The sequence below is a fragment of the Arachis hypogaea genome, chromosome 10 (genome assembly GCF_003086295.3).
Source record: "Arachis hypogaea cultivar Tifrunner chromosome 10, arahy.Tifrunner.gnm2.J5K5, whole genome shotgun sequence".
Lineage (NCBI taxonomy): Eukaryota > Viridiplantae > Streptophyta > Magnoliopsida > Fabales > Fabaceae > Arachis > Arachis hypogaea.
In genome coordinates, this window is record NC_092045.1 from 17655862 (window position 1) to 17668222 (window position 12361).

The window sequence follows — 12361 nt, forward strand, 5'->3', positions numbered from 1 at the left end:
GGCCCCGTTGACATCCCTAACGCCATTGATTTACATGAACCTTAATCAGTTTCTAGGCACTCTCTAATCCCATTGTTTCATTTTAAAAAAATGTCATGTTCTTACTCTTCTAAATAGGTCTCACAATAGAAAAACACCATTTTAATCCTTAGATTTTTAGAAAGTATAATATTATGAGCAAAGTTCAATTTATTTTACATGTAACTTGAAAGCTTCTAAATCTCAAGTTTGTCAGATTTTCTATCTAATTTTGAGTAAATATTTCATGGCATCAATAAAGAGAGTTAACTTTGGAAAAAACAATGTTTCCAAGGGTGAAAGGCTGAGAGCAGGATACCGGGAACAATTTGAGTACAAAATTGTTATGATTAACAACGATCTTAAACTTGCACAATCAACAACTATTGGTATTGCAGAAGTTGAATCAAGAGGATTAGGATGGTTAAATTTGAGATGAGGCTTGAATAGTACTCAGAAGATGTTCAATTCTGTATTTCATAAGAGGCTGCCCTTTTCTGGTCTTCTTAAGCATTTTGTCCCGCAGAGCTTTTCTCCTGGCTTGGGCTTCTTCTCTCTCTTCCTTCTTTGCCATCATTGCTGCTTCTCTTTCCATTCTTTCTCTCTCTTTCTCTTCATGCTTCTTCCTGTACAATTCTTCCAAACAATACTTTTTCTTCCGCCTCCTCTCACTCTCGCACTTATCCTCTTTCATCTCAGCACTGCTATTCTGCACCATCAAATAGAAAATTTATGTTAATGGATTCAACTATTAGAATCTTGACCTATAACAGTTATGATATATCGAAAAACCTCAATCATCAGTTTCTGTGTCGAGAAATGATCGCTTTGCTCCGTTTGATGCTTTAACATCTTCTTAAACTTCTTTACATTCTTCGCATTCTTATAGAATTCTTTTTGCTTCTCTGAACAAACAAACAACACCTAAATCAGACTGCTTCATCCTCTGTTACAATATAAAATTCAAGATTGAGAAGTGGCATACTTATGAGAGCAGGGTTGTAGTGGCTTTTATCGGATTTCAGGTTGACGGAATAATTCTTCCTCTTCCTCTTCCTCATCCTCTCGTTGACTCCCTCGTTCTTCTTCATTGTGGTCTGTGGAATGGGAGAACAAACTGAAAAGCGGAAACCCTAATTTACAGAAGATCAATTTCTCTTGATCTATTGGATTGGGGTCCAATGCTAACATAAGACAAAAAGAAAAAGGCCAAGTATAATGCGGGTCGTGATACAACTGGGTCGGGTTTGACTCATTGGCCCAATACAGGTCCAAGATGGCAATGCCTTAAACTATTGTGATATGTGAACATTACAACGCCCAGTCCAAAAAAGTTTACCACACAAAAAATATTTTATCCTAATAGTCCTTCAAGAAAATATATGAAATGAAACACATGTAATGTAAAATAATGAGTAAATGGTTAAATTAATTTCTAAAAGATCATTCGTTTTTTAAATTGGATTTCGAAATTTTTTTTTATCAAATTCGTCTTTTAAGATTTTAAATTAATCATATTAGTTCTTTCGTCACTTTATTTGTTGATGGTATCAAAATTTGACACTTTAAGTGACACCCCAACACACATCTAAGAGTCTTAATTAACTATTAACATGATCAATTTATGAAATTAAATCAAATCAATCTCAAATTGAGAGATTTCAATACTTCAAGTTCTCCTTTTAATTAGATTTTAATTTAATTTAATTTCATAGATTTATTATGTTAATAATCAATTAAGACTCCTAAATGTGTGTAGGATGTCACTTAATATATCACATTAACAAATTTTGACACCATAAATAAACAAAGTGACAGAAAGACTAACATGACTAATTTAAAATCTTTAAAGGACGAATTTGATTAAAAAAAATTTTTGAAAACCAATTTAAAGAACGAGTAATCTTTTAAGGACTAATTTGACTATTTACTCGTAAAATAATTGTAGTGAATTTTATTTCCTTTACGATTGTTTACTACAAATTAGAGTATAAAATACAGAAAAAGGATTGATTGTCAGGTTTAAATTTTCATATGAATGCTTGTTGTAGTTTCTCGGCTTAACTAATAATGTTTGTTGTTTGGTTCTGTTTATCCAATCCAAGATGTTCCACCTCAGCTCTTTAGGTAACTCAAGCTTCTAAATCTCAAGTCTTATTTTAAAAATAAGGAAACTTAGGAATATGCCTTTGTATGAGATTAAAAACGGAGTCGAATTTTTTGTGAATGTATAAATTTATAAATAGAATTGATTCATTAAAGTTTTGAATTTCCCATACTTCTTATAGACAATTTAAATTTGTTGATTGCTTTTAATTGCTTAATCAATTAATTGATGGTTTCCACCACCCAAGCATGATTGATAAAAATGATTATCTTACTTTTAATAATAGATGAGATATGCATCTGTGACAATTTGTGGAAATTTATTTTTAGTGCAAGATGACATTACAATTAACAAAATGTTCAGTTAATATAATATTGACCGATCAATTAGAAAACATATAAACTATGTCGTTAATGATGGCACTATTGCGGAATGACACTTGTCCCCATTGATGAAAACAATTTTAGAAGTGACATGCCTTGGTGTTGGAACCATTACTAGAATATAGTAGTGGGTTACTATTTCCAAGGGGGTTTCTTCACATGACATTTAAATTCAATGTCCATAATTGGAAAGCTATGGGCATTTAATTTACCTGTCCTTTTGTTGCTTTGTTGGTGCGTTTTTTTTTTCGTGTCTGAATGTCTGGATTGGCATCAGAAAGAAATAATCTTTTAAATATTAACAAGATTTCCGAGAGCCTGATCATTGCAAAGGCTATTTTTTTTATATATGACACCAAATTTGGTTTATCGCTGGGTTATGGAATTTAGAGGAGTTTTATACTGATGTGACGGTGTTTAAGTGACGAAAAAAATTAGAGGGTCTGATTTATTGCAGTTGAAAGGGAACACAAATTAGGCCGTTCAATTTATGGTTGATGGATCGCTCTGCAAAGAAATTGAACCCACCGATTTCATACATTGATGTTCAAATTTTATTTGGTCCAAAGAAATCGGACCCAGTGATTTTTTTACTGCAGGAAAAAAACTTCACAGGCCACTCAAATCGGACCCAGCGATTTCTGGATTTTCTTTATTTTTTTTGAGCGGGCCGTTCACTAATCGAACAGTCTGATTTTATTGTTTAAAAAAATTCGAATCACCGTGAAAGCGGTCGAACAGTCCGATTTGAGTTATATATATATATACCCAACCCAAGCTGAGCATCCCACTTCATCTTCCTCCTCTCCCGATCTCCAAATTTTTTAAACTCACGTCTGTCTTTCTCTTCTTCTCCATTATCATGGATGATAGAGTGAGATTAAAAGTGTATTATCATGGCCAAATTTTATTACAAATATCTGAAGGAGTGAAATTTGTGTGTAAAAATCCATTAGATATTATAATTCCTTTCACACTTTCATACGAGGAATTAAAATGTGTGATTTGTGAGAAGATGGATTTTCTAATATCTAGGAAAGTATCGTGTATTCTGTACAGATATCCTATATCTGTCTTTGGTGGGTTCGTTCAATTTCAAAGGAAATTCGTGACCGTTGAAGTGAGCATGTAAGAAATATTTTCAGTGTATCTTGAAAGTCGATCCCGAATATCGTTCATCGAACTGTATATCGAGTTCGAACAATCTACAGCGGACCGAGATATTGAATTAGAAGATTACAACAGTGATAGTGAAGAAGAGTTTGAAAGTAACTACGAAGTCATTGATCCGGGTGTAGACGAAGATCAAGCTAACGATGCTATGGTGGCAGACGTGGTGGATGTGGCAAATGCACTAGCAAATCAGCAGCCATTTGTGGAGCCGACTTTCATGCAGTCGTTGGATTTGGAGGCCATGCATGCACCGGAGTTTCCTCAATATGTAAATGCAGGTAACTCATAATTTTAAATAATGAATTGTTAAATTATGATTTGTGCATATGTTGAGTTTGGTACAAATATTTAAGACAACGGTAAATAGGCATAAATATAGCATATAATTAGTAATAGTTTAGGGTTTAATTATCAATTAAACATGTATATTGAAAATTTAATATTTCACATTCTTATGTTATTATTAATTTATTAAATATCATTTGATAACGTAGTTGATAATTATATTAACTTTTGATGGATGGTGAATTTACTGTGGGAATGGAATTCAGTTCTAGGAAGGCAGTAATTAAAGCGATGAAAGATTATACCATCCCTAGAGGTGTAGATTATCGGGTGCATGAGTCAGAACTGACGACCTTCTATGCTAAATGCACCCAATATGGCGCAGGTTGTGATTGGTTGATCAGGGTGAGTAAAATGTCCAGGAAGTACTGTTGGGAGATAAGGAGGTACAATGGTAATCACACCTGTACTAGGGCCACCATTTCTCAATATCATTCGAAGTTGGATTCCAACACAATTGCAGAAGCAATAAAGCCATTGGTAAAAATTGACCCATCCATAAAGGTGAAATTAGTGATTACGAAAGTACAGTCGAAGTTTAACTACACCATAAGTTATCGCAAAGCATGGTTGGCAAAACAGAAGGCAGTGGAGTCAATTTTTGGAAGTTGGGAAGCTTCGTACGAAGCTTTGCCGATATTGTTTGAGGCCATGTGTCACAAGGAGACATCTGCAGTCGTTCATTTTGAAACAATGCATGCGCATCGGGGGAAAGACTTGGTTCCTAATATTCGTGTACTACACCGAGTCTTCTGGAGTTTTTACCCTTGTATTAGAGCATTTAGACATTGCAAGCCAATAGTGCAGGTAGACGAAACTCATTTGTATAGAAAATATAAGGGTTGTTTGTTGGTTGTAGTTTCACAGGATGGCAATAACAATATCATGCCTATTGCATTTGCGATAGTTGAGGGAGAGACATCTGATGCTTGGCATTTTTTTCTTAGTAACTTGCGACAACATGTTGTGACACGTGATGCTGTGGGCTTGATCTCCGATCGACACGATTCCATTAGGTCAGCTATTGCTCGTAGTAACGGAGCTTGGTCTCCTCCCAGAGCATTCCACATGTTTTGTATTAGACACATAGAGTCCAACTTCTTGAGGAAGTTCAAGGCTCCGTATCTACAGAAGCTTATCTTCAATATCGGAATGATAGTTACTATTGCAGTTATTCTTAAACCTAGTTATTATGACGAACGTTGTTTATAGTGGGTCTTTTTTTATTGATAGGATACTTGCGAACAGTTCGCGAGTACGAGACTCGTTATCAGCATTTACACGAGCGGGGTGAGGCTTATACCAACTGGTTGGATCGGATTCCACGTGAGCAGTATGCTTTAGCATTTGATGGGGGATATCGATGGGGTCATATGACCACCAATCTAGTGGAAACAATAAGTCCAAAAGGCGGTTCTTCTTGGTAAGGTGGTGGTGTGTATTGAGGTGGTTCTTGGGAGTAGTAATCTTGGAATTGTGGTTCCATGTATGGCTCATATGGTTCAAAAGTTGGTTAGTGTGACGAATATGGATTGGGATCGTATGGAAGTGTTTGGTGAAAATAGGCTTGTGAGCGTGGTTGAGGTTGCTGTTGAGGATATGTCTTATAGGCGTATGGTGGTGGCGCTTGAAGGTTACAAGGAGATTCACCATAGCCATTTGATTGGTGTGCATCATAGAATGGCTCTTCTTCATAGTGCATTGGTGGAGGTTGTTGCCAAGAAGATTGATCATATGCATATGGCTCCTCCCACCTTTGATTGTCCCATCCTTGATACACATCCTCATTGAAGTTCTCATCACCTACAACATAGTTGTAATTACACTCATAGCCAAAGTGAGAATTCATAATGGAAAGAGAAAATAAAATTCTACAACTAGCAAATAAAGCAAAAAGCAAGATATTCACACTATTCACATATGTACAATAACCAATAACATAACACCATTGCAACTCCCCGGCAACGGCGCCATTTTGATGATTAGATTTTTGATGGTATAGAATTTCACAAATGAATTATCGTTGCAAGTATAGTTTCCAAACCAATCAAAAATCCTTTTCATACAAAAGATTGTTTGTCACAAGTAACAAACCCCTAAAATTAATAAACCGAAGTATTCAAACCTCGGGTCGTTCTCCCTAGGAATTGTAATGAAGTGTCTTGTTATTGGTTGTGATGTGTTTTGGGGGTTTGGATAAGAAGCATGATAAGTAAATGGCAATGAAAATAAACTAACAACTATAAAAGGCTCTTAGCAAGGTATGAAAATTAGAAGTCCTATCCTAGTTATCCTTCTCAATTGTGATGAGGATTGTTCATTGCTACCATTTAGTTAACCCTTACTAAGTAAAGGAAAGTCAAGTAGATGAATTGACTTGAGCCACAAGTCCTAGCCAACTCCCAAGGAAAGACTAGCTTTAGTGCACTCCAAACCAATTAGCAATCTCTCCAATTACCAATCAACAAAGGAATTAGATAACTCAAGTGTCACTAATTACTCTACCTAAGCCAAGAGGGACAAAATCTATACTATATCTAGAAGAGGCATTTCAACAAACACATAAAAGGCAATAAAATTAAACAACATAAATTGCAAGAATTAAAGAAAGATCTAACAATAAAGGCAAGAGATCAACAATAGAAAAGCAAAGAAGAACAATTATTATGAATTACCTCTTATTGAATTGAAAGAAAATGGAAGGAACAATAGTAGATCTACAACAAAATATAAGAACAACATAAAGGAAATTACAATAAAAGAACGGAAGAAGAATGAATGTAACAACAAGGAATTAAGAAGATAGAAGTAGAAGAAGATGAATTAAAATCTAGATCTAAGAACTAAACCTAATCCCAATCCTAATCCTAGAGAGAAGTGAGAGCTTCTCTCTCTAGAAACTACTTCTAAAACTAATCCTAATTATACTATATGCTAGAATGATGATCATCCTTCCCCTCAATCCTTGATCCTTTTATTCCCTTCTATCAGCAATTGGCACCAAAATGGGTTCAGAAACCCTTCCAAATCGCCAGGCATGTGTTGCTTTAATGAAGTCATGTGCGGTCATCGACGCGTGCGCGCACGGTACGCGTGCCCGTCCCTGGCCGATTTTGCAATGTGCGCGCGGGCGCCTTGTGCACGTGCGCGTGCTTGGTCGAGATCAATTCTTTGGCTTTTATGCTTCTCTCCACTTGCTTCTTCCTTGCTCCTTTGATCCATGTCTAGCCTATTTCAACCTGAGATTACTAAGAAACACATCAAGGCATCTTATGGAATCAAAGAGGAATTAGAATTCATCAAAACAAGGCTTAAAAGGCATGTTTTCATACTTAAGCGCAAATACAGGAGAGATTACAAAACCATGCTGATTCATAGGTTAAATGCGAGAAAAGGTCATCAAAATACTCTAAATTCAATACAAGATAAACCCTAAAAATGGGGTTTATCAACACCTTTCACAACGTCCTGAAACGAATTGTACCAAATCCATTGCCTCCTTTAAAGGCATGTAAGGATAAATGGTAAATAACTGGTTGTTCATCTCCAGCAAGTTGTCCATTTAGAACTAAGTCAGTTAGAGGATTTCCCTCTTTATCTTCCTCTACTTGCAAAATCATAAGATGTTTGTTAGGACAACGATGGTCCAAAGTGAAGCGTTTATCACAATTAAAACAAAGTCTCTTCTCCCTCTTTTGTTGAATTTCTGTTGGAGTTAAGCGTCTGAATGGTTGTCGTCTAGGTGCATTAGTAGGGCTTTTAACTGTTGAAGAGTTGGTAACAAAGGGAGAAAATTTTGTCCGAATGGTGTTGTTGAGCTTTGGTTTGGTTTAGATGATGAAGAACCTCTATTATAGACACTAGAATGTTGCTAAGTTGATTTTGCAGGCATATATTTTTTCTCAAATAGACGGACAAGAGACACTACACGTTGTAAAGTCATAGGGTGAAATGCCAAGACATCCCGTTTAATATCTTGTTGAAGACCACTGATAAAACAATCAAGGATAGCATCTGGAGCTAGACCAAAAACACGATTTACAAGAGAAGTGAACTCGGAGTAATAAGCATTTACTGTCGTTGTTTGAGATAGCTTGAATATTGTAGCTCGAGGGCAATCAAAAGGGGATGGACCAAATTCAGATTCCAAGGCATGAGCCAGAGAAGGCCACGAATGGAAGTTGTTGGTACGTTACATCATTTGGTACCAAGGAACAGCATCGCTATCCATATAAATCGCAGCAATGGTAACTCGATCCTCATCAGGCGTGTTGTAATAATAAAAAATTTGCTCTACACAAAAAAGTCATCCCAAGACATCTCGACCATCAAAACGTGGAAAATTCAACTTCACACTACGCACCTGAAATGGAGTGGGTGCGAGGTTGCGAAACCACACTGTGTACAAAGGTAGGAGAATGCTCAAGTTGAACTTGCAGATTAGAGAGTAAAGTTTCTATGTGTTCAATGCGCTCTGACCTTGTTAAGAGAACTTCCATTCTAATTCCAAGATCAGTCAAGCGAGCCGTTGAATTGTTAGACACGGTGAGAAACAATGAAAGCACCAATGATGGAAGACAAGTGTTTGAAGAAATTACTAAATGAATTAAAATAGAAAATAAGAGGTATTGCAATGTTGTTGAAATTTTATATGATTGAAATGAAAAGAAAAAAAAAGCAATTCACAATGGTAGTAACAATTGTTGGGATAGAAACTTAATGATAAGCCACAGAGGTCACATGGTAGCAAGTGTCTGGAGAAAAAGAGAAAAAAAATTAGAAAGAATCAGAAAGAGAGATAAAGACCTAGAAAAGAGAAGAAGAAATGCTTACACTCTCCCCCTTTTTGTAGGATGTACTCATTTAATTAGTTTTGTTGGTATTTTTTTTCCTTTCACTCTTTCTTGTTGTTACAACTTCAGGAGCATTAGTCACGTGTTCACTTTTTTTAACAACGTTATTTTCATTCTCATTATCATAATCTTCCAATTGTATTTGTATTTGATTCATTTGCACATCATGTATTTTTGTATTTAGTTACCTTAGCGGATAAAGTAGACAAAAGTGAAATAAACATGATAATTTAATCATTATTATAGATGTAGTGTTTAAAAATTGAATATCCTCTCTTTTTATTTTCTAGGTTATTGGCGTAAATCTTCAAATATTCTCCGTTACAAATCAACAACTATTTTTTAGTAAGGGTGAACGTGGATCGAATCGGATCGGATATAGCTGAAATTTCGATCCAATCCACACTAAAATTGTCGGATCGGATCGGATCCAATATCCGCGCTTTTTAAGCTTAGATCCGATTCGATCCACACATTTGCGGATCACGGATATATCCGCAAAATATAAAAATAATTTTAAAAACTTATTTTTATTTAAAAAATATCAATAAAATACTATTTTTCTACTCTTTTAAACATGTTTACTTTTAAAATATTATTAAACATATTTTTTTAAATAATAAAAAAATAAAATAATACAATAGATATGATAATTATTAGTTGAAATAAAATATAAAAAGAATATTTACTATTTATTTATTTATTTATTTTTGTGGATCCGTAGATATGCAGATCGGATATGCGGATACCTACATAAAATCCGCAATCCGATCCGATAACTTTCCTGATCGGATTCAGATAAATACCATAGATATGCAGATCAGATTCGATCTATAAACACTCCTAATTTTAATCTGGTTAGAATTTAGTTTTACTATGAAATTTTGTTCTATAGTATATATTTTTATGAGAATATTTTATACAATTTTATAATTATATTTATTTTTTTGAATAACTATTTTTTTTGGTGACTTTTGAATAACTATTTAAGAGATCAATAAAAATGATAATTATTTTTTATGATGCGATACTACGTAATTAAATATATATATAAAATTATTTTACATTAATAATATATCAAAATTAAATTTATATTTACATATGCTTTTTTTCAATTAAAAAATCACATGGTATTAGAACGCCCCACGCAAATTTGCGAGCGAGGGAGGGTAGAGACGTAGAATTATAGCCCAACCTCATCATACTCATACCATGCTAGTTATAACATTTGAACCCACAATTGATCCGATTTTTTTTTTTTCCCAAAGACAGAATTTTATTCATTAGAAATAGAATTACAAAAAAGTTCAACTATTGAACTAGTACAAATAAAATTGGGATTCTTCTAAATAAACTCAAAAGAGTAAAAAAGACTTAATTTAAAAAAAAAAATAGCACTTGAATGTGGGATTGCAATGATGAAATCTAATGATGGAGAATTTTTTTCAAATATATGGGGATTACGAGTCTTCTAGACACACTAGCACACAGTAGCTTTAATCATATGAATTGAATTTAATTACAGTTTGTATGGTATATAATTATATATTAAGCAGCAAGTTGGCTTGGTACTAGAAAGCGTCCTACATGTGCAATGACCCTAATTTTATTCTTTCAGGTGCCATTTTTAAAGAAGAGACTAGAATTTATGAGTAGTCTCGTATTGAAGGACTACAAAGAACTACTCTTTAGGTCCAGTACACGTAATCCTTAGAATATTTATTGGAATTCACCTTTAGAAGGATAAAAAACGGGCCATAAAATCTGTTGTATACATGACTTAGGTAGAGCTGTTGTCAATTTCTAATTTTATTTACCAAAATGCCATAAAATGTTTAAAAAAAATATTGAAATTAGTCTCATAAAGTATAAAGGAAAACAAATCAGCCCAAAAATCATTAAACTCATGCTATGATATGGTCCATTGAGAGTATAAAAAGTTGGACAAGTTAGTCCCAACGAAACTCTGAAGTAGCGTTTGGTGGATAGACAGAGACAGAAAGACTAAGACTGAGAGACTGAGACTAAGAGACAGGGATTAAAACAAATCTCAGTATTCTGTTTGGTGCAAAATGGGAGACAGGAATTGAAACAAGAATAAAACTCTAATTTAATTTGCACAAAAGGTAAAATTGGAATTAATTAATTGAAATGAAAGTATTTTAGGTATAAAATATTATTAAAGTTTCAGTCTCCATCTCTAAAAATTTCAGTCTCCTGTGTCCCTACTTTTTGGAGGTACTGAAATACTGAGATTTTAGAGACAGAGACAGAAATTTTAATACCAGTCTCTGAACTAACAAACACGATACTAAGTCTCAGTCTCTCAGTCTCTGTCTCAATACCTGAAAACAAACGCTACCTGATAGACTTAATAATGATGAATACGCACGTGTGACATGTTAGGTTATATATATTGCATCCAATGACTGGTCTTCGTCTACACAGTATCAATCAAAACAATATTGCTTTCTTTATGGCTTTTTAATAACTAATGCAACCCAATTTTCCATCCACCCAAAATGCATGGTTCCCATATTCCTAAATCTTAACCTAGTGGCAGCACTTAAACACCAGCTAAATTTAATGTTTTTAGAGGTGAAATTATCATCAATAGAGACTGAATTATCTCATCGTGCAATTTTCCTATACTGAGATTCAATGTTAAAATTTGAATTTTTTTTACAGTATATAGATAAAATAAAAAATACTAGAAAGTCATCAAAATTTATTATTTTTATTCGGTAATTAATTATTGATATTTAAAAATGTGAGTTAAAATATGTGGTTTAATTATTAAACTGAAAGAATTGGATTGATGATTAAAATTGATGTTCAAAAATAATAAATGCTTATAATTTTTTAGTATTTTTTTGAAAATAAACATACAAGAATATATAGAAAACAAAAGTATAACAAAAAAATTCTAAAATATTTTGATATATTCTAAAAATTATTTAGACAAGTCAAAACTTTTTGTTATCTGATAGTATACTGGTCTCATATAAAATTGTAATTATATACTTGATAATCATTCAAATTTCAATGCAACAATTTAACAAACTATTTTTATTGTCTTTATCTTTAAATCTATCACTATATATATAACTAAAAAGGAAATTTTAACTTACCTAAATAATTTTTAAAGTGCATCAACAAGTTATTTTAAAATTTTATAAATATATTTTTATCTTTTTGTATTTTTTTTATATATATTTAAAATTGTTTTAAATATTTTAAAATATTAATATTTAATTTTTTAATCGTTAATTTTATTTATAAAAAATATATATAATATATAAATTAAAATAAACTGTGAAATTTTTTAAAAATAATTAAAGTACTAAAAAAAATTTATTCTTTTAATTTTATACAAGTGAGGGGACTTGACAAACGTAAGACATGAGCCCTCGGATTGTGGAGCATAGCTGAGAGTGACAGTAAGGGATATTGATTGATTGATAGAGATTTTGATGCATAGT

At 33.2% G+C, this 12361-nt stretch overlaps 2 protein-coding genes across 2 annotated transcripts; one reads left to right on the forward strand and one right to left on the reverse strand.

Annotated features, from left to right (window-relative positions):
- Positions 1 to 236: 236 nt before the first annotated feature.
- LOC112715302 (uncharacterized) lies at positions 237 to 1198 on the reverse strand. The gene is made up of 3 exons (XM_025767054.2): positions 1004 to 1198; positions 811 to 923; positions 237 to 727 (listed from the first exon to the last, which is right to left on the reverse strand). The coding sequence occupies exons 1-3, from the start codon at positions 1107 to 1109 to the stop codon at positions 443 to 445; spliced, it is 504 nt and encodes a 167-aa protein (XP_025622839.1). The 5' UTR covers positions 1110 to 1198; the 3' UTR covers positions 237 to 442.
- Positions 1199 to 4197: 2999 nt separating this feature from the next.
- LOC112717375 (uncharacterized) lies at positions 4198 to 8277 on the forward strand. Its single transcript, XM_025769428.1, has 5 exons — positions 4198 to 5212; positions 5260 to 5449; positions 5592 to 5659; positions 7769 to 7803; positions 8134 to 8277. Exons 1-5 carry the CDS (start codon positions 4198 to 4200, stop codon positions 8275 to 8277), a joined length of 1452 nt encoding a protein of 483 aa, XP_025625213.1.
- Positions 8278 to 12361: the final 4084 nt, after the last annotated feature.